Source organism: Harpia harpyja, chromosome 16 (genome assembly GCF_026419915.1).
Source record: "Harpia harpyja isolate bHarHar1 chromosome 16, bHarHar1 primary haplotype, whole genome shotgun sequence".
Lineage (NCBI taxonomy): Eukaryota > Metazoa > Chordata > Aves > Accipitriformes > Accipitridae > Harpia > Harpia harpyja.
In genome coordinates, this window is record NC_068955.1 from 32768816 (window position 1) to 32793454 (window position 24639).

The 24639-nt window shown below is 44.4% G+C and overlaps 1 protein-coding gene across 1 annotated transcript; it reads left to right on the forward strand.

The window, feature by feature from the left end:
* The first annotated feature begins 6943 nt into the window (after window positions 1-6943).
* Window positions 6944-21697, forward strand: CDHR5 (cadherin related family member 5). Its single transcript, XM_052811294.1, has 13 exons — window positions 6944-7707; window positions 8667-8717; window positions 9071-9163; window positions 9289-9387; window positions 10782-10892; window positions 11248-11424; window positions 11833-11923; window positions 13519-13616; window positions 14377-14583; window positions 15648-15764; window positions 16707-16779; window positions 19290-19441; window positions 20324-21697. Exons 1-13 carry the CDS (start codon window positions 7234-7236, stop codon window positions 20912-20914), a joined length of 2334 nt encoding a protein of 777 aa, XP_052667254.1. The 5' UTR covers window positions 6944-7233; the 3' UTR covers window positions 20915-21697.
* The last annotated feature ends 2942 nt before the right edge of the window (window positions 21698-24639 follow it).

Sequence of the window (24639 nt, forward strand, 5' to 3'; positions counted from 1 at the left end):
GTACTTTCCTTTTTATTTCAGTAAGAAAACAAAATGCAAGGTTCTGCTGCTACTGAAAATGTGTGTTATTTCTTTTTTCCTTCTTGAAAGATTTGAAGATAGGCAGATATTGGCACACACAAGAGCCCTTCCCTTCCCATGTGTGTACCTGAATTTTATTTGGTACATGCCATTTTTTTGGTCTGAAAAAACCCAAACAGACTTCTCCTGGGCATCCTCTAGGTATACCATAACTGTCCGTGTGGGATGTTTTCATGGGTGCTTTAAATCCTCTCCCTGAAGGCTCAGCTCTCAGACACTTATAGTAGAATGGGGTTTATTCCATGGTGTTGTGCCACTGATGGATTAACTCACATGATACCTTTCTGTGTATTCAAGGCATATTATACTGGCTCACAGCAAAACTCCAGCACAAACATCATCTCACACAGTCAGCCTCAGACCTGTGCTCCGGGACTGTGTGGTGGTGGGATAACAACTACAAACAACTTCCAACTAACTGACAACATGAATGATTTGAAATGTTTGTCTTTTGTATTTTAAAGAAATACTATCTTTGCTGGCAGGAATTCCTGCCTAATTTAGTTATAGTGGTGTTATTTATATAGCCATGTCTTCTGTGTGGCATGTGAACTGTACCAAACAAAAGGCCAAGGTAATTTGTTCTGCTGCTCATAAAACCTTGTGCTTTAATTCAGGAGTGAACATGGTTTCCCTGCTGACTGGTCTGTGGCAACTAATTATTCCCATGATTGTCCTATCACACTTCTCAGCATCTCTTCCATCCCAGGAGAGGTAAGTATTTCTTGTGCCTCTGCTTCCTTTTTCTCCATGGCTTTTTGTTCAAAGAGCCTGCTAGCTATAAAGTCAGCCTTTTATCTTCCTTCCAGAACTTGCATCTGCTTCGCTGTTGGATTTTTTTTTTCCCTAAATTGATTTAGTTAAATGAGTGCAAATGTTGTAAACATTTTTTCTTGCTTAAGAATAGAAACATTGATTTGAGCTTATTCAGGAGAAAAATCAGGACCCCAAACAGATCAAAGTATAGTAAAAAAGAGACTCTTGAGTCTGTTTTCCTGCTAGGTATTTATGCAAGCTCATAGAGGTGGAAGTTTCTGTTTCAAATAGCCTAGTCCCATGAAAACATAACCAAAATAGTCAATCTTGTAAGTTCACCAGTTCACAATCTTGTGTGTAAGACTGGCAGGGTTGTCTCTCCTCCCACTTGTGCAGGGACAATTAAAGCACAGAGAGACTAAAGGAGGTAAGGTGGAAGAGGGCAGAGCTGAGTCTCCCTTGCAGCCCTTCCATGGCCACAACCAGTGCCTGGCCCGGCTTCCCTAGCCCTAGCACTGTACTGGAATAGACACAGACAGACACACAGACACATACATGGGGTCTCTCCAGAAGCTGGACCCCAGACCTTTTATCCTACCCACTCACTAGTCTGGTTTGAAGTTTAATAGCTCTGGTTGAACCTCACTGAGGCTTTGAGCACTTCTTTTAATGGCTTCTCAATCAGTGACCTGCAAGTGTTGGTCTTTGGTACCATCACTGTTATCTACCTGTTCGTCAAGGTTTGTGTATCTGGGTGTTTAATTTATTACTTCTCCAGTCTCTTGTCCTACTCTTTTGTGCTGAATCAGTGTTAACCTCACATTCCCATATCCTTATGGTAAGGTGATTACATTAGTAAGAAGCACGTGCAGGTAGTTTTTCTGTGTGGTGGTGAACAAAGATATGTCTTTTAAACACCAATAAGATTTGCCCTTTTTTTGGTGAAACTTTGCCAAACTAGCACAAATTCTTGCCCGTCTTTCTTTGGGACCCTCTTTCCTTGAGGGAGCAGTTTTAAATGGTTGTTGTTCTCTGGTCTTAAACCCATGCCTTTTCACCTCTTTTTTCTCTTCTGACCTCCCAGGACTGAGAGACATGCTGATGGGATCTTCCACAGTGAGCTCAGCAAGATGAATGGCAATGCCTATGTGCAGCAGCTAGTCAAACACCTGATGGGCCTCAAGGAGAGGTAAGGACCAGCCAAAGCCACCCTTCTGGGGCATGGAAGTCTCCAGCAGGATATGGCATCCCAGCAATGAGGTGCATGCCCATGGGGCTGAGCTGTCTCCAGCTCCAGAGCCAGCCTGAGCACTGGTCTCATCCAGAAGATGCCCAAGATGAACGGAGACAGAAGAGGAGAAGGGGAGGGATAAAGGGCTCCTTGATAGTGGGAAGAGAGAAATTTCTGTATCTTGTGATAAGTCTACATCACATGGCTGGGAGGAGCAGCCTTTGTACTGTATTTTCCCTGACGCAGGTCCCAGAGGCATTCAGATGGACTGTTCACCAGTGAATACAGCAAGATGAGAGGAAATGCTCAGGTTCAGAAATTCATTCAAAATCTCATGGGCCGCAAGCGCAGGTAAGAGCTCTGCTTCCTGGGGAATGGGAAGGCAGCTTGGGCCATGCAGGCTGCAGGGAGACAGGTCTCAGCTCCAGGGAAAGTGGGGTGGCATGACCAGTGGTTTGGAAAACTTGAGACAAGGGCAAGTGGGCTGGGGCTTGGTCTCCTCCCACTAGGCTGTGCCTGAAGCTGCTGTGCAAGAGTAGAGATATCCCATCAGCCTGCCCTGCCTGTCCCAGCAGGCAGAGCAGTTCACAAACCTTCTCACTGAGGCCATTTCTAAGCATAAAACAACATTATCTATTGCATATGCATTTCAAGCTTAATCCATAGGACACAAAACTTTACATCAGATTACAGCCTGGGATTTTTTGTTTGCATTTTGATTCAGCCTTTTGGGGAAAGTTGCAGATGATTTACCTACTTCAAATAAAGCACCTGAGAAACTGTAGATAAATGGGCTCTGTAACAGAATGAGGAAGACTTGGGTTTCATAGCCCCCACCCATGGCTCTGACTGCCAAACTGGCCAGGCTTTAGACATAATCATATATATGGCCCATATGGGGTCGCTCATCCAGCCAAAATATGGGGCCACTAGCTCCCACTGAAGCCACGTATATGAGCACATCATCAGTTACAATATGTGGTGCACTGTGATACAACTCACAACAGCTGCTGGTATGTTATGAAGGGACAACATTGCCTGGAGAGGTTTCCTTCAAGCTTGGTCCATTCTTCAAGGCAGAGACATAGCACATTGATTCCTTCCCATCTGTTCAGGGTGATTTGATATTTTCTGGGGCATGCACCACTAACAAAATCCTGGCAGATGCAGTGGGTTTTTAATTTCCAAATGCTGGAAAAAGGTATATATCCCTGGGCAGAAGGACATGCTGGTACTGGGTAATGAGGCAGAGTGCAAGTGCATATTAAAGCCTGTCCCTTTGCCAGCCAGGAAGCATCTGAGCCTGATTTGAAGAGGATACTTGTTTTTCTTTCTGCACAGCTATGGTGACAGTCAGCAGGTTAACAGAGCACGGACCATGGGGCAGGTCGGTGGTGGGGTGAACCTGCCTTCCAGACAGCAGTGCTGCTTTACAGCTGTGGTGGTTACACTACTTGTTTGTTTTTTTTTTAAATTATCATTAATTTTCTTTTTCTTAATCAGCTCTTCAGGACCAGTCTACACAGATGTGCAGGGGAGTGTGGAAGAAAACAGCCATGAAGAACTTTGCTTTATGTGGTTGTACCAGAGCTTTCTAAACACCAGGTAGGTGGGACAGATTTGTCACCTCTATGGCCCTGATCACCACAGTGTTGAAGCCAAAAGAGGACTTTTAGTAACTTGTAAATTCCCAGGTTTTGCCACAAGCACAGAAGTCTGATGTAAAGTAGCAGATCAGAAGGGCTCAGCTAATATCCTCAAAAATATCCTTAAAAAGGGGAAGGGTGGAAGATTTATTAAATTGACCATATTTTAAAATCACTTCTGCCTCATTCCCCACCAGCTTGTGAGGCATTGTCTCAGGGGCTGTCGTTGCAGAATTGCAGCCCTCCATCACACAGTTTTGTACCTCCTGTCACTCTGCCAGCAACCACACTCCCAGGGGTGGTTTGCAGAGCTAGAAAAGCAAATGCTTTAGTCTAACTGCAAGGTGCAATGTGGCTGTGTGCAATCTCAATTGATTTCCATGCCTACATTCACGGTAATCTCTATTTCTACGTGCCAAGCCCACCCGGCACTCCATTTTGCCTTACCTAAAGGAAGGCTGGCACTGAGATTTACAGCTAAGAAGTGCCATATAAAAGCCAGTTATTAAAAATAATAAACCTCAGGGAAATGAAAGAATATCTTTTTCTAATCAAAGAGTTGTTATCCTGGACTGAAACAATTGTTCATCCCATTAAGAAACCTGATCTAACAGTTAAAATAGAAAGCCTTTGCTACCCTGTCTTGATTCAGTTATTGATTCAAACACACACCTCAGGATGGGCTGTCCTAGCATCTGGACTTTGTCTCTTCCTAGTGACCAGCCACTTTCAATTAGACATCTCACTGTTAAATCACTAAAATTAGGAGGAATAAGCTGGCCTTTAGTACCTCTTGTCCACATTGCCTAGAATAAATGGGGATGATAACACTAACAGGCTTGCCTGTGCATTTGTGGAGTGCCTGGCTGCAGACAGCCATGATCTGGGTCTGTCTATCATGATCTGCTCCTTGGAGTCATCTTTTTGATGAATTTTACAAGGTAGCCTTGTCACACTTACTGCAGTCTGTGCCCCCAGGAATAACAAGCTATCACTCATTTTTTCCCTTCCAACAGCCACTCAGAGAGTCACGCCAGGGAAGCTGCTGCAATTACCAGCCAGTATGTTTGCCCGATCTCTAAGCAGCTGGTTACAGACATGAAGGAAGATACAGACAGTTTCGACTGAAGTTGAAGGGAAAGAAACAGCCAAGGAGACAGCTTTGCATGTATATAGCTTTGAAAATAAACAGGGAAGCTATTGGATTTGCTGAGGAAAAACTCCTGAGATCACCAAATAAAAAAAATTCTGGAAAGCAGCCAAAACCCAATAAAACCTCTTAGATTATCAAGAGTGAAATATATGTCAGTGTGAACTGCTGTCAGTAGATGGAGCCTGAACGAAGCACATCACTTCCACTTTGTGTTAGCATCTGGCTGCCTGCTTCTGAAGTCAAATAAAGATTTGTTAGCTACGCCTGTGCTTTGGCTGCTCTTTGGGAAACAGTAGTAAGGGTGGTACCATTACTAGGTGTTGGACCATTAGAAATGCAGGGTTGGGGGGAGAAGTATTTTGCCAGGCTTCCCCCACACGAGGCATGTTGGGACTAGATGGATTCGCTGGCTGCATCTTCTGTGGCTGGGACTCAGCACTGCTCACAATCCACAAATCCAATGGTACAAAGACGCCAGCATCAAGGCCTCCATTTAGTAGAAACTTAGCCAGGTGCTAGATTTTATTGCAAAGAAATGTACTGAGAGCTACGCAACATAGATACACACCATAAATATTGTTTTCACTCCATTCTGCCCCTGTATTTACGGGCCCGGCTTTCTCATAGCCCCTAAAGACAAAGCTTCAAAAGGAGGAATTTGTTCCCACCATTTAATGAGGTTTACATGTTATCCCTGCACCATGTTGCCTGGCAGATTCCCTCCTCTGATAGAACAGCAACTCTATCTTTCCTGTAAAAGCAACAGATTTTGAAGAGCAGCTCTAAAATAAGGTATCTTCATCTGCAATCATGTGTGCCTACCGCAGAACTGCTCAGTCCATCCTGCATCATCAGTTTTCACCATTTATGATGTACCTGACAGCTGCAAAGAAGCTAGTCACTCTCAAATGTTCATCTAAGCACCCATTCCCATACTGTGATGCTGAAATGCTGAATGAATGAAAGGGTTCTCACAGACCTTAGCATTTGTTTGTTTTGGTCCATAGGAAATCGCTGCTAGGAAAGAGACCTCTTGGAGGACTTTTGGAAGGAGTGTTGACAGCCTGTATTTTGTTAAGCCACTAACAGCCATCTAGCTAAAATGCAGCATCTGGGAACTTTCTGAAATCAAATGGAATTTTAAAAGGAGCAGTGAGAGCAACTGTCCCCTTTTTCCTCCTTCCTGTACAATGAGCAAGTTGAAAAAAAAGGTGTTTCTTTGCACAAGTGGCCAAATGCCTTGCCACATGATATTTGGCTTGGAAAAATTTACTCAGAAAAAGACAGGACAAGACAGCAGAATAGCATGCTATTGAGGCTTCAGGAAGCTGCTGAGATGTAAATAATTGGAGCCTGGATGGAGATTCTGGGGAGCATCCCTGCAAAGAGCTACTGCAGGCCACTGGTAGAAGGAGACATGCGTTGTCCCTTCTGGGCAATCACTGGGCTGCAGCTGAGCCCAGTTGCTGTCTCTGGATCCACTCTGCTCACCTTGCAAGGGTACTGTAGGGGGGCTGGGAATAACAAGATTGTCTCAGAAACGTAACTGATTAACTCAACCCAAGGACTTACACAGGGCCTAGCTCCTTCTTTTACCGTCCAAACAAAAGAGCAGCCAAGATGGCTCTGTCTTCACTGAAACCTTTGCCTTTTCCAGAAATAAAGATAAGACATTTGAGAGCTGGCTTTTTAAATTTTTTTTTTTAAATCTCTTTTTCAGGAACAACATGACAGATGGCAATTAGAGGAGAGAAACCATAAGTCATGGGCTGGAGAAGAAAACCTGTTACAAAAGGGAATGTGGGCCATGCAGAAAAAGCCTGGCTAAAATAAATAAGATGTAGGGGATATAGTAGCATCATTATGCCTTTTTCCAGGAAATTATCTGACCGAACCAGACTCTATCTCTGGCCCATCAGAAACATAAACTTGCCCACTTCCTCCCCACTGGGAGAGGCTGGAGTATACAAACAGCTTCCCAAGTGTCAGCCCTTGTCCTCCTTCATGCTCATGCTCATGCTCATGCTCATGCTCATGCTCATCTCATCTCAGGGGGCTTGGCTCTGAATTCTGAAATGTTTCAAATATATCCTTGTTGCTACAGAGAGTTTAGGATAGGAAAGACCCAGGAACAAAGGAGAAACAGGAATTTATGCATTATCGTGTTCCATGACTGGAAAATATCTTTCAATAAGTCATCCAATGAGGCAAAGAGGCAAAGGTTGAACTGCAGCAATCCACTCCAGCCAGCCAATGCTTTTTGCGTTCATGAAACAGTGAACGCAGAAGGCGGAACTGGGAGAAACAGGGAAAGAAGAGTATCAGCTTAATCAGAAACGGATTTTTTCAACAACTCACAGCTCACCATGGCTCGCTCTCACTGGCTCCTCACTTCTGTGCTTTTTCTTCTGTCCTTCATAACACATGTTTCAGCACAGCAACAAGGTAAGCTCTTGCAGGAGGTCCATGACCACAGAGGAGTAACCCCCGTGGCAGCAGGTTGCACTGTTATAGGCAGGAGATTTTTACACTCCTACTCTGAGACAGCTTTGTTCAACAACCTTCTCTCCAATGGTAACCAGAGGCATCTCAGGTCTCACCCAACTCTGTCACAATGTGAATCCCTGGGCAATTTTGTGTCTCATTTGTATGTTTTTCCAGGATGTTCTGTCAATAATAGACAACCAAGAATTTATGAAAATAACCCTCCTGGCTACGTGGTGACCACAATCCACGTGGAACCAGACTTCATTGTAATGATTGATCCTAATTCCCCTGATGCCAGTTTTTTCACTATACGGGGGTCTGAGCTGCAGCTGAACCAAAGCGTGGACTATGAGGTAAGCCTTCAGCTAGCAGGCTGTAAGGATGAGATGGATAATGCTGGGATGCAATGAGTTTCAACCTGGGGTCTTGGGCTTCCAGGGATTTGTATCCTGTTTCTAAAGGATCTAGGAAATAACTTTGAAAAATAAACCTATTTCAGTTGGGTTTGGGTTCACTGCTTGGGAGGTTTGGGTTCACTGCTTGGGAGGTTTGGGTTCACTGCTTGAGAGGTCAGCCCTTCCACAAGCAGAGTATAGGGAGGAGGGGGATGCATGGTATGCCTACTGTCACCTTCCTTCAATGAGTCTGTATCAATTAAAGCAAGGGAAAGTTTTAAAACCAAAAATGTGACAACTGTAGTGTTCAGAGCTCTCCAGGACTTATGTAAAATGATCCCCATTTGCCTGTAGAAAACACAGTTCTGAGCAGTGAGGTGATCTTGTGTGAGGCATAAAGGCAGTATAAAAGGTCAGTGTGTTCAGTTAGGTTGCTGCTAAATTATTTTACCTTACTGGAGTGCTCTGTACACAGCCACAAACATCCTTAAGCTGCCTTTCCCCTAATGTAAAAAGCCACACTTATTTGAGCGAACAACAGCAGATAGTTAACACCCTGCAGGCGACACTGTACTTGCTGTGTGGTACATTTCTGTTTCATTCAATTTAAAAAGAAATCTCTGGGTGAATTTACCTAAAGTGTGAGAAAATGGCCGATGAGCTCTGCCAACATATTACAGGAATCACAGGGAGAGAAGCTGGAAGATCAGTCTGCTTTGACTCCCTCATAAACAAGATCCTAGCGCTGATGGATAGCTGTAAAGGAAAGAAAGGAAAAGTTAGATATGCCTGAAAACAAGCTAAAACCCAGCAGCATTTCTGATTCAGCAATGCATGTATTTGTCTCATTTACTTTAAAAGAGTTAGTACATTTTGGCTTGTTTCTACAATGGCTGGGGTTTTGTTTTTGCATACAGAAAGACACCTTGTTGCTGGTGTACCTGATTTGTCAGAACGCTGCTGGGCAGGTGAGTGCTCTTCCAAACACTCAGCCCTGTTACAAGGTACTGCAGGGCAGCACATACTTCCCTCTGCTCTTCCTAGTCCACAGACTGGGATGAGGAGATGTCCTTTTCTTTGTGGACATACATATTCTTCTCACAGTCAAGGAGAGAGTACCCAAGGCCCTGTGAATGGGGATGGGGTGGGAACAAACCCACAACACCCCCTCCACACTGTGGGCTGCCTGCAAACCTCAGCCCCATCCAGCCCCCATCCAGCTGTGCTCCTTACACCATCCCCTTCGGTCACTCTGCAAATCAGGATCAGCCCCTAACAGTCTTACTTTGTCTTTGATTCTCTTGCTTTACCCTTTCTGCAGAGAGATTCTTTGGAAATTCTTGTGACCATTCTCAACATGAACGATAACAGCCCAGTGTTTAAGCAAACGAATCTCACTGAAGTTGTTCCTGAGGTAAGCATTTTATGGAAGTGAAGAGGGCACTGGGTCACCCAGTGCTGTGGGACTAAGGAATGGTTAGCAGGGAGAAGTCTTCAGCCCATTTCACAGAGACAGTAACCACAACAACTTTGTTTCAGGATACAAAAGTGAATGCAACCATTGTAGCCCGTGAAGATTTAAGCGCTAGTGATGCTGACTTGGACACCATCTCTTACGAACTCACAACAATAGTGCCGGTGAGCATCTTTGATCTTTGGGGAAAAAATGGTAGCTCTGGAGAAATCTTTGTGTTTAATTCAGAAGAGCCCCAACTTTGAGGCTAAGGTCACTGTATTGCATTTAGTTCTCTGACAGTTTCTGGAAGAGGTACATCTTTTGCAAAAACCAAACATTGGTTTGGTTAGCAGAACAGAGCAATCAACATTGCAGGTATTGAATTCTTTTACTGCTCACACTTTTATTACACTGTACAGATTAAACTTTCATCTGGGATATTCTGAGCTGTATGATCCAGGGGAGTCTTGTTGGGATGGTCAGTAAACATATCAGGAGAGACCTTTGTACCTCACAGAGTTCAGAATTGTGCTGAGTTGGATAGGGAACGAAGGAGTTATTGTCCTGTTTGCCAACAGTGTCCATGCAGAGTGGAGGTAACATGAGCTGCCCAAGATCACACAAAAAGTCTTCGTCAAAGCCAAAGGCAGACTCCACTTTCCCCAGGTCCCAGTTTAGTGCCTTAGTTTGTTTGCTTTTAAGGGGTTTGCTTGATAACATGTGAAATGAATTGTATGCACAGTTAAACTGATACCAGCCTAGAGTACAAGGGCCTGCTAGAAATTAAAAAAAAAACCAAAAAACTTCAAGAGAAAAACAAAATGTATATTTACATTTTTAAAAAGCATTGTGCAGTAAGCAGGCAGTGTCTGACATTCTGCCTCCATTACCTCCATAACCCCAGGGATTTTAAGGGTTGTGAACAGAAACCACGAGTTTTTGAATTTCACCTCTGGGACCAGACTTTGCACTCACATTGGTGTAAATCCAGAGGAATTTAGAAATTCAGAGGAATTCTAGTCAAGACATAAGATTAAAGGAGAACCAAAGCAAGTGCCAAAGGTTATAGCGTAAAATGCAATGTATATTGTTTCAATTTGTCTTTACAGTTGCTTCCAAAGTTCAGCTGTGCTAGGCTAAGGCAAGTGATCTTGCCAGCTCTCATAGGCTGAGTCATCTTTGATCTGGTTTGTGCATGCATGTAAGATTGCTTGGCTGTCATGGACCCAGAATCAAGGATTGTTGGCAACCTGTTGAGTGTAGGAAATAAACAAGGTAAAAGATTTCATCCAGTACCTGCTGAGCAAGTAGGCAGGCAAAGCAGGGGATCTTGGAGAAGGAAACTCACAGGAACATGAACAAACCTTTCTGACAAGCTAGGCAACTCCAGTGTGCAATACCAAAGATTAAACAGAGCTGGCATTCTCACACTGCCCCCGTGCCCCCTCTGCCCCCACCCCGACCAGGTCCCCAGGATTAAAGGTCTGATTGGGATGACAAACACAGCAATGAGCAGTATTTTGAACATGTCTGTGATTGAGTCTGCTAGTAGAGTTTTTCCTTTTCCCCCTGCCAGGGCACAGATGGTTATTTTGCCATAAAAGGAGTTAATAGCCCAGAAATTTATTTACAAAAAACTTTGGACTATGAGAAATTTAAATTTACGACGTTGGTCTTGTATGCAAGGGTAAGTTCTTTAGAAGGAACAAAATGCCTTATTTGCCCCAGTCTTTCTTAGCTGAAGGGTAAGTCTGAATGGGAGATCTCTGAGATGGCAGGAGGGAGGGTGGATGCTGGGGTTGGTGAATTTGGAGCAGCCTTCCACCCTCCATAATTACACAGTGACAGACTTGCATTCAGTCCACCTTTGTCAGCAGAATGAGATAATTCACTGCTTTAGCTAATCTCACATAAAATGCTAAGCCTTAGACAGAATGGAGTTGCAACAGGTAAAAGACCCTGGGCCACTGGCTTTTGCAGATGGGTTCTTCTTTTGGTAATAAAACTTGCATCTCACGAATATGCTTTGCCTTTGGGTACAGGACAGGCCTGTAGGCAGCATCGACACCACCAACACAGCTACCGTAACAATAAACATATTTATTGAACAAGCTGACACCAAATCACCCTGGTTCCTACCCTGTACCTTCATTAACATGGAAAATAACATTTGCATCAGCAGCCCCTATACTGGGAGGATCAATATCTCTGAGATGTCGGTAAGAAGGCGTGATCAAACAGTATCCTTGATGCTATTTTCAAACAATATCCAGATGCTATTCCCAGTGGGTAATGCCTAATAACTTCCATGAGCTCATGCTGATCTCCAGTCATAAATGCAGATGATTCAGCATGACAGGGAGCCTTCATCATCCTGAAAAGTGGAGGTTCCCCCACCCCAAGCAGCACTGCTTGTCCTTGTTCCTTCAGCACATCACAGGATAGGTGAGAGCTGGAAAAACCTTTGCTCTAGGCTGTCTCACCTCTGCCCTGTTACAACCATCTACCAGCAATAAATGCCATTCTGCCCAGACAAAACCACCAGAGCCATGCTGGGATGGGAGAATGCTGCAAATGCTAATTTGGTGCTGTAGTCTGGTATGTAATGCTTTGCCTTGTTACTGCAGACAGAACCACTCATCCTAGAGCCGGGGCCTATCTATGCTATTGATCCTGACTACACTTTAAATGAAAAAATCGTGTACAGTATTGTTGGTGGTGAGTAGAAGTTTTCACCTTCCACAAAATGCATTGCTCATATGTCCCCTACATTATCTGCCAAGAGGAGATACCCTCCATGGCACTGGAGAGTTGAGGACCTGGGGATTTGCCCCTCTTATTTCTGCCACAGAAACATAACTAGATCCACAGAACACTGTGGATTAAGTAGAAGGAACAGACGGTACAGAGAGGAAGAAAAAGAGAATTACAGTCCCACAAACCAATCTCAATGAAATCTGTTTCAGAAGGACTTTGATTTTTTGGGAGGTGCGACATCTTTTATCTTTAAGCTTTTAGACTTGATTTTGCCAGTCTGGTCACACCACTTTCATTCAGTCTTTGAGCTGAACCTGAAATTCCCACATCATCAGCATAATTTTCATTCATTGCCAAGAATTATGTTTTTATTCCCCAGCACATTGCCACTATCTAATATGCCCTGTTTTAGTCTTGATTTCAAAAAGATGACTTGAACACAGTCAACTGATTGCCCAATCATTGACTGGGCCATTTATTTGATTCAAAGGATTTTTTTTTTCTTTTTTTTTAAACAATAGTGGGGTTTTGAATAACTATCAAGGCAAAGGTAGATCATATTGGTCAGGTGGAGTGATCACTTGTTCATCTCCCTTCACCTATGCCACATGGCACCACATCTGTGAATATCCTCCTGATAATAAATACATTAAAGAACCTTAAAATCCACTGGCATTTTGGATGTAGTGTTGCCTCCCTCCCCCACAGTCAGTAGGGAACCTCAGACTAGGGGGTCCTTGTCTAAATACAGCCCACAGTGTCTCAGACTGTGGAAGAGAATTAAAAATTTTGCTTATATTTTAACATATATCCAACATAGATGTTTTTATGATTTAAACACAGATTAGAGGTGTAGAAAGCTGATTTCTACCCCTACATCGATACAAGAAGGTGTCTGTGTCTAGGCTCCTTTTGTAGTCAGTAGAGAGAAATAAGCATTTCCAGAGCAGAATGCAGCTCACGTTGAGGCCAATGTTCACAGTAAGTTGAATAAATCATGCATTGAGATGCCATTTTCTCTTCACAATATAGGTAACAAGGTCAGGTAGAGATGTCTTCCCTTTAGATGCCTAGAGCTATTCTAGACAATTCCCCACGCAACTATTCTTTGTGGATTGGTTTCTTGCCTTTAAAATAGGAATAATCTTTCCCTTATCTCTCCTGAAGTGCAGTTTGGGTTCAGTTAGGGTTTGGGTTCAGGTTAGGGTTAGAGAATTGGAGACCTTCAGGCCTCAAATTGCACCAGGGTCTCTAGGCTCTAGGCATTTAGCAGAATTTAAGCTGGCTATACCTGGGCCTAGGCACTGGAAAGGCAAACCTTTGCTGTCCTACCTCATCTAGTTGGGTTCACACACATCTCGATGCTTTTTGTCTGTTGGGTCCTTCTGAATCCCTGGCCAGCACTTCCAGCCCTTGGAGCAGCCAGGCAGGCAAGGAAAACAAACAGTATTATGCCCTGGGTGTATTGTCACTAAGATGTGAAAAAATGAGTCAACGAACTCCGGGTCACTTTATGAAGGTATCTGATGATTGACTGGTCTTTCCATTTTCTTTAGGGAATACAGACAATGTCTTCTCAGTGGATGCAGACACAGGGAATCTAACTATGAACAAAGTAGCAACTTCCCCAGACTCGTACCTATTGCAAGTCATGGTAAGTCTGATGACATTGCAGACAACAAGCCAGGAAGCAGCAGTCTTGATGTGACAGGAATCAATTAAATGAGTAATTAAAGCTAACTCAGTTACACCCTTTCTTTCGGAAGGGCCTAGTATTTGACCAGTGTCTTATACAAACTTACATGCAAAGCTCTTGCAGAATTTAAGAGGCATTTTCCCTTATCTGTGGGTTGCAACATCAAAGCAAATTAACTGAATGGGGATATCCTACTGAGCTGGAAGTATGGAGGAGCATAACTGGAAGGCTTTTTTTAGGCATGACTAGAGCTTGTGTTACAGTAGTTAATCAACCCTAGAGAAGAGCTCTTCTTTTGGCTACAGCTCAAGAGAAAAGGAAGGAGTTGAAAAGCGCTCCCAGCACATACATAGCCAGGCAGTAACTGAACTGATCCAAACACCCACAAAGATGAGTAGACTCTGCCTGCTGGTGCTGGAATCTCACTGCTTTGTATTGGAGCATGGCATTTTGTCCAGACGTGGCCCTTATGGAGGTTCATACCTAGACTTTGGGGCTAGACCAAGACTGTGTGGAGGGCCAAGAGCAGAAGCAAGCTGAAACACAAGGACTCCAAACCATAAGGCCCCCTGTGACAGGCCTGGCTCAAAGCTCACTGAAAGTGATGGAAAGAACCCCATGGGTTGCAATGGGCTTCAGACCAAGCCTATTCTTTTATGTCTCATCATTAATAGGAAAAGGCTAGCAACTCTCTCCCTCTCTCTCTCTTTCTCTCCAGGCCACCCAGGTCAACAACATACAGAAATACTCCATAGTCAGTGTAGAGATTAAGGTCATCAATAAAAGTGATTATCCACCGTTCTTTGAGAGCAGGATCTACTACGGGACTGTATTTGTTGGTCTGGCCCCAAGAAGCTTTGTCTTCCACACTGGTGATACTTCAAGCCCCCTGATGATAACAGCAGCGGATGATGATTTCCCTAATGTAAGAAACTGCAAATGCACTGCATTCTTTTTTACTGCTTCAGGCTTAAAGCAGGATCAGAAAACGTGAGGAAGGGGAGGTGGGGAGAGGCAAACACGTCTTCCTCTAGTGTTCCATATTATATTTCCCTGGAAATTCCAAATAGATCAGAACCACTTATAGTGTAATGTAATGCAGAGAAGCTGCTGGACTCCTCTCTTCCAAAAACCAGTCCCACCCAGATCTATGTAGATGAGCTGATCCACTGCAAAACAGCATCCTCGGTAAAGCCCAGGGTTAGCAAATACTGTGAATGGGTCCTGATCTGAACTAGGGCTGGGTGAAGAGTTTCCTTGAAGAGTTTGGGGTGGCAGGATCCCAGGCAGAGGTGTCCTTTCTCTGCCAGGTCGAGGAGAGCTATTTGTGGACAGGCCTGGGAAGAGGAGCCAGTCCAAAGACAGCAGACTAGCAAGGACCTGCAGTCCCGGGCTGGAAATTTTTAACCTTCTCCCTGTAAGGACTCATTTTGAGAGAGCCATTCTTGAACAATGTACTGGGAGAAGGAAAGGGGAAGAGATTTACTGACCAGCCATTCCCATCCCACCCTATTAAGAAAAAAGTGCTAGTTTTATTGATGCCAAGGCTTCCATAACAAGACTGGGGACCTAGTAGAGGAATAACAGCCTAGACAGAAAGGAAAAAATTGTGCAGACTTCAGCACAAGTATTATTCTCTATGTACATTCCCCTTTGGCACTGTATTAAAGGCAGAACTGATCAAATTTACAAGGTCCCTTGCATAGATGTGTTTTGCTTGGGCAAATACTAAAGATACCAACACAAGCTGGGTAAGACTTGGGATTTTTTTGGAGGCAACACTTTTAGGATACATTCTTGAACTCCGAGCAACAGGGTGAACACACTTGACTTCAACCTTTCTCACCTCCTCAGTCCAGATTTATTTATTGCACTATATACCTGCTCATACTTCAGATGTATTTGACAAGTCCTGCCAATGTGTTGTTATCAAGATGCATGCAAAGCACAAATGGTGTGGTTTAATCATTCACTTTTCTGGCTTTTCAGAAAGTCAACCCAAACATTGAGTACTACATAAAAAACAGCACCGATTTCATCGCAACCAAAGATGGACTCATCCTGACAAATGTGATGCTGCAGTCACCAGGAACTGTAACCATCGAGGTAGGGCAACTTTCTCCATTATCTTGCCAGGGTCGTGGAAGGAAGGGGTAGTCTCTAGTAGAGAAGCACCAAGGGTGGAATTCCATTAGGTAAGGGATATAGTGAAAGGACAGTCCTCGTCCCAACCATTTGCATCATAAATGTATAGGGATGGAAGGAGAAGTGATAGCAAATTTACTCTGTGCGATACAGGCTATATCTGGTGCTAGCTGTAAAATTGTTTCTCCAGTCCTGTGGAAAATACCATTGGAGACAAGCAAAAAGTCAACGAGGGAGATTTTAGGAGGTTCTCTCCCACATTCTGATTCTGACTAAAAAAAAAAGGAGGGTGAGCAAGTGGGTAGGACATTGATGTGTATGTGTGGGTAGGGTATGATTGCTGGCATATACCCCAGCTCTCAAGGCTACAGCCCCAAACTTGGAAATCCTTTGGTAAATCAAGATTTTTTTGCTTAGGTTGAAGGAAGCAGTTAGTAACTTTAGATTTTCTAAGAAGCTAGATGTTCACTTTGTCCATCTTCCTGCCAGTGACAACTGGCTCCCTAAGACTTGCCTAGCACAATGCCATGCCCTGTGGCTCTATCTGAACCAGCTTGACTCCAGCATTGTTTTAGCTACCCGGGCAGGGCAGAGAGGTGCCAACACATGCTGCTGCGCTGCCTGCCCCACACTTCCTCATTATCTGTGTACAGCTCTGTGCTGCAAAGATGCACAAAAATGATCTGTACACAAATGATGCACCTGGTTCTGGCCCAGGACAGGGAATCTTCAGAGCTCCTCTTCCTCTGTGATCAGAATGTCCAGCTACGATGCAGGGCTATTGTGAGGATGTGGTGAGGATATGGACAGGGTACTTTGTCCACAAAGGGCCCACCACATACCTTGAGAGTGAGCTGGAGATCTAGGAAGTTCCTAAGCTATCTCTTTCCCATGTTCACATAGGCTGTTGGAAAAGATATGGTGAGCCTGCAGGAGGCGAGCACTGTAATCGTGGTGGAGGTCATCCTTGCTGCAGGTAGGCTGGGTGTCTTTTTTCTGCTTTGTGGAGATGACTGGGGAGACTTTTGTATTTCTGTGGGCAAACTGGCAATGACAGGTCACCCACTGAAGTCTGTGGACCTTGGCTGAGGCCAACACCATACCTATAGGAGGTTCTATGGTGTCTATAAGGGAGAAAACACTCAAACAACATCCTTATGATGTGGTCACCACATGCCACAAACAGCCTCCTGAGACTTTAAGTAGTGCTGTGTATTATAGTGTCTTTTCTTGTTATTCCAAAGCTAAATCTGGGGTTTCTTCCTGTTGTTTTGTGGGTCAGATATAACCCAGGATGTCTTACCATGGCAAAGGGGGGTTGCCCTGACACCTCCATACATCATTGCTCCTTTTTAGCCAAAAATAGAGAAAACTGCAACATTATTTCCTGTCTTATGCAGAGCAGACAGAAGTTGGCACACCTCCACAAAACCAGGCTTCCTCATGAGCCAAGGAATTTTCTACTCAGGTTGGGTCAAGTTCTTATACTCCAAGATATTAAGGTCTTACCAGGAGAAAAGACCCATGAGAAATAAGATAGACATGAGGCTACATACATAACCCTCCAGTTATCGTTTGGCTTTGTTGATGTAAAAATAGCTTACACTTCCATACTTCTTAGAAATGGCTCTTAAATAGGTCTTATAAAATTAGTTAGATTTGAAGCTTATGAAAGTTCTTATGCTTTGGATTAAGATGAACCAATATCATGCATTTTCACATCAGGATAGGCAGATAACGCCCAGACTCCATTGGTTTCTACATGATGATGTGTGCTTGAAGTTCCCAGCTGGGCTCTTCCATTATTTCACCCTCTTATCACCACCATCATGGGGATGTCTGGAGGGAAAAAAAGTGGACTCTTGGATGTAAATTTGGATTCCCTAAAGGTAGTGTCACTTCACAGCTAAAAACATTGGCTGCATAAAACCCACCTAAACCCAATTTAAGGGCACAGTCCAGCTCAGCAGAAAGCTAGTTCAGGTGTCAGTACACAGAGCTGCAAACACTCCAAACAGATGTACCAACACTTCTATGCAACTTTTAAATGTTGCCCTTGGTATTTAAACCACACAAAATAATGTTGCTGGTGACTATGCAAAAAAAGTAGATTGAAATTACACTGAATGGCTCAGAGCCTATGAGGGGAATTGTGCTTTATTCTATACTATAGCCAGCACCCAGGAATGGCCTAAAGAGAGGTGAGATTACCATTTGCCTGGCAAATCTGTAGGATATTTAACCCTCAACTTTAAGAGGTGGTGTTAAGGAATGTGCATGCAACAGGTTGGAGAGTGCTTTACTGAGCGTTCCAATATCCAGGGAGAAACTAGAGTCATTTTTAATACACTCTCCTGGGAAGTGGTAATTGTACATTGGCCTCTGGTTTCTGAGACACCAGTGCCAGAGCCAGCTCACATGGATCTCAAGGTGAGTCATTCCACCAAGCTGAGCTAGCTTTCGCAGAGGCACTGCATGCTGCACAGCACAGGAGTTAAGGGTGGTGGAGTTTCACATCAGCTCTGTGGCCTGTGGCTCCCTAGGAGACATGGTTAAAAGAAGCAAAAATTCACTGACACCCTAAACACTCACCAATGTATTAATGATAAACTGAGGGCACAATCAAATGCGGAGGGAATACTTAAAGTCTGTTCTCATAAACAGGTCAGCAGGAGAACAAAACTGTATTTCATTAATCATTAAACTTCAAAGAGACTAATTTACACTACAGAATAAAGCTGGAAAACTTAAATATAAAGAATCCCAACAACAACAAGCAAAGCTGATTAACCCTGAGGAAGTTACTGTCTTTCCACTATAATGTTGGTTTCTATACAAATATGCTTACACTGACCAGTGGTTGAAAGCATAAACTGCTCCTGAGAAGGCTGGCGTATATTACTACAGCTACAAAAGGGCAGGAAAGAGTTTCCTGTCCTGGGGACCTTCTAAAGTTTTTCCTATTTCCTATTATGCTTTTTTATTTCTTATTTTAATGTGCTCATCAGTATCAGAGGTGATGTTCCAGATTAAAGGAACCTTTGCATTTTCACACACATATGTACAAACATACCTCATTTTTTGCATTCTGGTATAAATGGGTGAAGTGGGAAAGTAAAAGACTTACTTACCTTGCTTTACCCCATGTAACACCTGCTTGCCTAATATAGTCATGTATATATTAGCTTAGTTAAATCATGGGGTAAAAGTCATTGTCCTGTAAATGGATGCTATTTCCACTTCATGTAACTTATTGGAAGTTATAATATTCTGTGAGTGGTCACCTTAAAAAAAACCAACTCTGCTTTTAGGACAGCAAACAAATGGCCTTCTGTGACATTAAATATATCACTGTCACATTCTGCAGCACAGGATGCTTCTTTGCCCTTCAAAAATTGGTTGGAGCTTCTTCCACAATGAAGTGTTGTGTTAAAAAAGCTAGCTGCCATTTTTAGTCTTTGTAACACTGGTTTGTTTTTCTTGTAGCTGTAACCTCCTCTGATAAGATACACAGTGCTCAGGATATGGCTATCTTAGGTGGTACATTAGCAGCACTGCTATTAATTGCCTTAGTCTTCCTTGGAGTGATGACATACAAACAGTATGGAAAACGAGTCAAATACATGATAAGGAAAAAGGTAAGTGCCTTGTTTGTACCTGAATTTCTTAGAGTTAGAAAGTGGGATCTGAGGAGGTTTTAAAGTGTGGATGGGCTGTCCAAATACTACACATGTTTGTGTGAGGGTGATAAATCACTCCTGAGACCATGTTTGCAAAGGTAGCATTGCTTTGGTGGTGTTTGCTGCTGTTCTTTTCTGCCCCCTGAGGCTGGAGCTGTATGGTAGATGACGAGCAGACATGGTAAGGAGACAACCACAGCTCCATGGAGCACAAAATCTAGGATGAACATGACACATATCAGAGGTAGCCTCTGAAAAACATGTGTCTGTGGCATAAACCACTGTTCATCCTCCTCCTATAGTCAAAGGAGAGAAAGGCCCCTTCATATCCTATCCTAAAGCCTGGGCTTAGACCATTGTCTGCACCTGAGCTATTTACTTTTGGGTCTCTCAAGTCCCTGGCGGACTGGTTACTTTGAAGTTTAGGGTGTAATTCGTCTGACCAGATGTTGGTCTCTGCCTTAGGATGGGACCGTCAGGAGCCTTGACTCCACTGACTACAACATGAGTCCAGAGCACATAGCTCAAGTGAGTAACAACAGTCCTTCACCCTGAGTGAGGTAAATCCCATTCCAGAGTAATACCTCAAATGGATGGGTACAAATCAGTATACATTGCTGGTCATGCCCATGCTTATCTGAAAAAAAATCCAGAAATGGAGTCAATAAAAATAGCTGTTCTAGGGAGCTGTCTTTCCCAGGCTTCAAATAGGTCTAACTGCAAAACAAGCTGAAGCTTTCCTGAGCAGCAGCTCCGTCGCTTCAGCCGCCTCTTCCCGCACCTCCCCCCCCGCCCCATTTCTTTCCCTTTCACTACAATCACAAGGTGTCTCTCCTGTAGTTCTCCAGGGAAATCTCTGGGGGTTACCACAACGAATCTTACAAGCCAGATGAACACCCAGATGTGAGCACCAAACAGCATGAGACTTCAGAAAACGGCAGTGTCCAGTCAACGACACATGTGCTAGAGCAGCCAGCACTTCCCTTGCCCTCTTCCAAAGCAAAAGAAATTGATAGCCTCCCAAAGGCTTCTATAGCTTCCACCATCATCTTTGACCAGGAAGAGAAAGAGGAAGAAGTGGAAGAAGAGACTGAGCATGAGAAAGAAGTGAAGTCTATCCTCAAGACAGACAGGCATGTGGCAGATGATGGTTACAAAGCTGTGTGGTTTAAGACCGATGTGGATCCAGATGCTGGAGAGAGGGTTGCAGTGATTGAGGACAATGCAGCAGATGGTGATGATGACAGTGACCAAGATCTGCAGAACAATGAGGAGGAGGAGGAAGAAGATTATGACAAGGACTATCACCACAGAGGTCTGGGAGTGTCCTTTGCCTCAGAGAGCTCATCACTCCCAGCTGCAGAAGTGATAGTCAACACCATGACAACATCTCGCACGGATGCAGTGACAGAAGATGACAGTGACATATAATGGAAATAGACCTGCACTCCCCTCCCCCAAAATGGGGGAATCTCAGCTGCTTTGCTGACATGAAGCCCATCTTTCTGCTCAGGGGGAAAACTGGAATGCAGGAGGACAAGGTTGCCTGTCCTGCTTGTCTGAATGCAGCAATTAAATCTGGAAGAGATTACAGCTAATTCAACATTTTAGTGAGACCTTGAAATACCACTTAGGATCTGGGGGGGGGGGAAACACATATCTCATCTCTCCACCTTCCTGCCTGTTCCCCCTGGGGCCCCTTACATCACATTTCCCAAACTGGCTGCAGGTAGAGCAGAGATGTAGCTGAACTGACTTTGAAGCAGTTAGCCCAGCTCGCGGTAGCAATTTAGTTACACGACCCAGTGTTCATCTCCTCTTGGTGGGTAAATAAGTCAGCACTGACTGCTTGGCTGTTCCCTTTAGGGTGTTACAGTTTGATACCAGCTGCAGGGTGTAAGCCAGCGCAAGTCACCCTGGCCCTGCAGTTGCTCATATGACTGTATCCAGGAGCTCACTTCAGGGCTTGGCTCTGCTCTCTGCTGTGCCAGACTCTGTGCTCCCAGCACAAGCAGCTGGCATGTGCCACCATGGTCCTCGTCCTGCCAGCAGCCGGGTGTTTACATGCTCAGGAGCTGCTGTTTCCTCTATCACTGGTAAGCAAGGACTGATCACATGTTCTTTACTGAAGGACTTTGTCATCAATTTTTCTATGTCATAAAACCACTAATCGTGCAGTACTTCTTTGGCTGTCTGTCTCCTATCTGACAGGGAAAAGAAGAGCTCCTGCCAGGACCTGCCTACAAAATGCCAGGGGTGTTTCCATCTCTCTGGGTTTTTGGCAGCAATGGGTGTCATTCTAGAGGTGTTGGATGTGGGGTCAGCACATTGTTTCCCATTATTTCCCTTGTCCAATTTGTGCTGCTCCTGGTTTTCTCATCTTGGGGCTAGCTACAGAGCAGACATGGACTGTTGCCCCAGTTGCTTCCAGTAAAAAGCTTGGGAGTGTCCAAGGCAGGGATGCAGCAGAAGGAGCTTGGGTCACTAATGTTTATCTCACTTTCTCAGCTTAGCACAACAGCACAGGATTGCAACAAGATAAGTCTCATGATAGAGAAGTGAAACCAATAAATAATCCTGCCTTTTCCCTACAAGCCAATCTCCACATTGCTGCCATTACTCCAAATAAACCCTTGAGAGAGAAACCAAAATATGGCTGTTGGGTTCCACATGTACATCAAAGCACAAATTATTTCCAGGGAGGCTTCTATCCTCTTGGTCCCTACCTTATTTCCGTACATCTCCCTGTCCCAGTGTTGCTAATGCTCAGTTCTGCTCTCCTTTCTCTGAGGAGTGCTGCCCTTGCTGTGTGGACTTCAGGAGCTGCACTTTTGCTGAAGGTGGAGATTGAGATGTGGAAAGCTTTCCTCCTTACTGTAATAAAGCTATTTGCCCAGAAATTACAAGTACGGTTGGTCTGATAACAGAGGGTGGGGAGTGTGCCCTGTGTTTGCCACGTAAGCATGGTTCCTCCAGTAGCGTTATCTCCAGCAAACATTTCCCATGGGGCTGTGAGAACTCTCCAGTAGTTGCTAATTGCTAGCCCAACACCTTCAGCCACCAGCAGGGGTGAGGGTAGAGCCCAACCTGCCCTCCAAGCTGATGCTACTCATAGGAGGATTCCTGATGGGTGGGCGAAGCTGGAGTGTTTCTACTCTGACCTCTTTTTCCACTTCTGGCTAAAGGTCTGAAAATGTGCCACCAGCTTGCTGTGCACCAAGAATCAGCATTTATGATGTTTCAGTGGTGCTAAGTGCCCAGCTGATTATGGATCATTTTGGCAATGCAGGATTGTGCCTCAGGTCAGTGGCTGACATAACCCATAGAACTTACATAGAACAAGGGATGAACTCTGTGGAAGCAAAGCAGAAAGCTGAACTAAGCAGCAGATGTTGCACTAATGCAGCAGTGAGTGCTCCCCATCAGATGAGCAAAGGGAACACACACAGCACCATGCTTTCTAACCCATGTAGGTATGGGAAGAGACTGGAAAGGACAGAGGAGGTTTAAGAGAAGGAGCAAAGTGCAGATAAAAGCAATCTGATGTTCACCAGCCCCCTGCCCCAGTTTTCTGCAACTGAGACCAGTGCTTATCAGAACCCAGTTATTGTTATCCACAGCTATGTTACATGGGTTGCAATTGGCCATTCCAGCCTCAATGCATTAATAAGGAGCTTTGAATTATTTTAAAGTGTAATGACCTGAAAAGTGACTGACTGGCATTGGGAAGGAGAACTGCTGATTGTCAGATCCCGTATGCCTTTAATGAACCAGGAAGAACATTTCTGAGAGAAATGCTGACACAGACAGACCTGTTTACTGAAAGCAAGGGGCAGGGGATAGGCTCACATCAGTCCTGGTGCAGCTGGATACGTGCAGTCAGGTAGTGCTGGTCTGGTATCTATAGCAGCACAGTGAATTTGGTCCCATCAGCTGTTGCCAAAGATGATACCACCCCAGTGATGAAGGGACATAGACATACACACACACAACTCCCCTAGGCCAGCTGTCCCCTAAGTGTGCTAGAGCAGAAATACCTCCTCATTTCCTGCAGCGTTTTGCTAGCCTCGGAATTATTTGAGGCACAACTTCCTCTCACTTTTACATTTGGAGACTGTTTTTCTGTGGACTATCCTTCTCTAAATCTTCTTTCTACACACCCAGAGAAAGGAAAAATCCTTTTCTGCTTACCCAGAAGACACTTTCTTGATACCTGTGACCAATGACTGAACTGAATGGTTTCCAGCAGAAGGCAGGGCTGTCTCACTGTCAGGGCTGAGACAGTGTAGCTCCTCCATTTCCCTCATTGTTGTGCCTATGCGGTCTATTGCTGCTTGTTGGCACACTATTATCAGACTTCTTCCCTCTGCTGCCGTATTGTCTGGGCTTCTGGGCACATGCATTGGCACACTGATTTATGAGCTCCCTCGATTTGCAATCTGTACTCATCTGTTGGTGCTTTACCTTCCCCTCATTGGTATGCTTCTCATGCTTTTGGCCTTTTGTGTTGGCATGCTGTTTGAATCCAGGCACCCTCAGTTTGCATTCCTTGGCTGTTGGTGCTCTGGCTTCCCTCTGCTGGTGTGCAATTGAAATCTCGTCAGTGCGCCACCCACCTGCCAGGCTCCCTGTTGGCAGTTCGTTCCTCTGCAGCCCCAGCTGCTCAGTCTGTCCCCCTGCAAGCTTTTATGTTCTTGTTCTTTTATCCTGCAAAATTCGTACTGGAAATACCCAGAAGTTTGTGCTTGTTAAGACAAAAGTTAAACCGCAGCACTCAGAAGGGCAAAAGTGTGTTCAAATAGTGCCATCACATGGACAGCAAAGGCATCTGTCTTTTATTCTACACAGCTTGAACGAGAAAGCAGAAAGTGAAGGTGCTTCTGCCAACTCCTTCCTGCACTTGACCCTTCCTTCAGAGCCTTGTGGTGAATTGGGGTATCCTGTCAGCGGGAAGGTTTCACTGACCTTTCCTCTCTTGGGATAACAGCCCCACACAAAGACAGCATGCATTTGCAGGACATAATTATGATTTGTACAGTGAGCGTATGAATTACAGGACTGGCTGCAGCCCTGGAATGAGGGTGTTGAGATGCTACCAGTGCCATGACTTCATCGATTTGCGGTATCAGAAGTTCTCACTGGGCATGGCAGGGAGA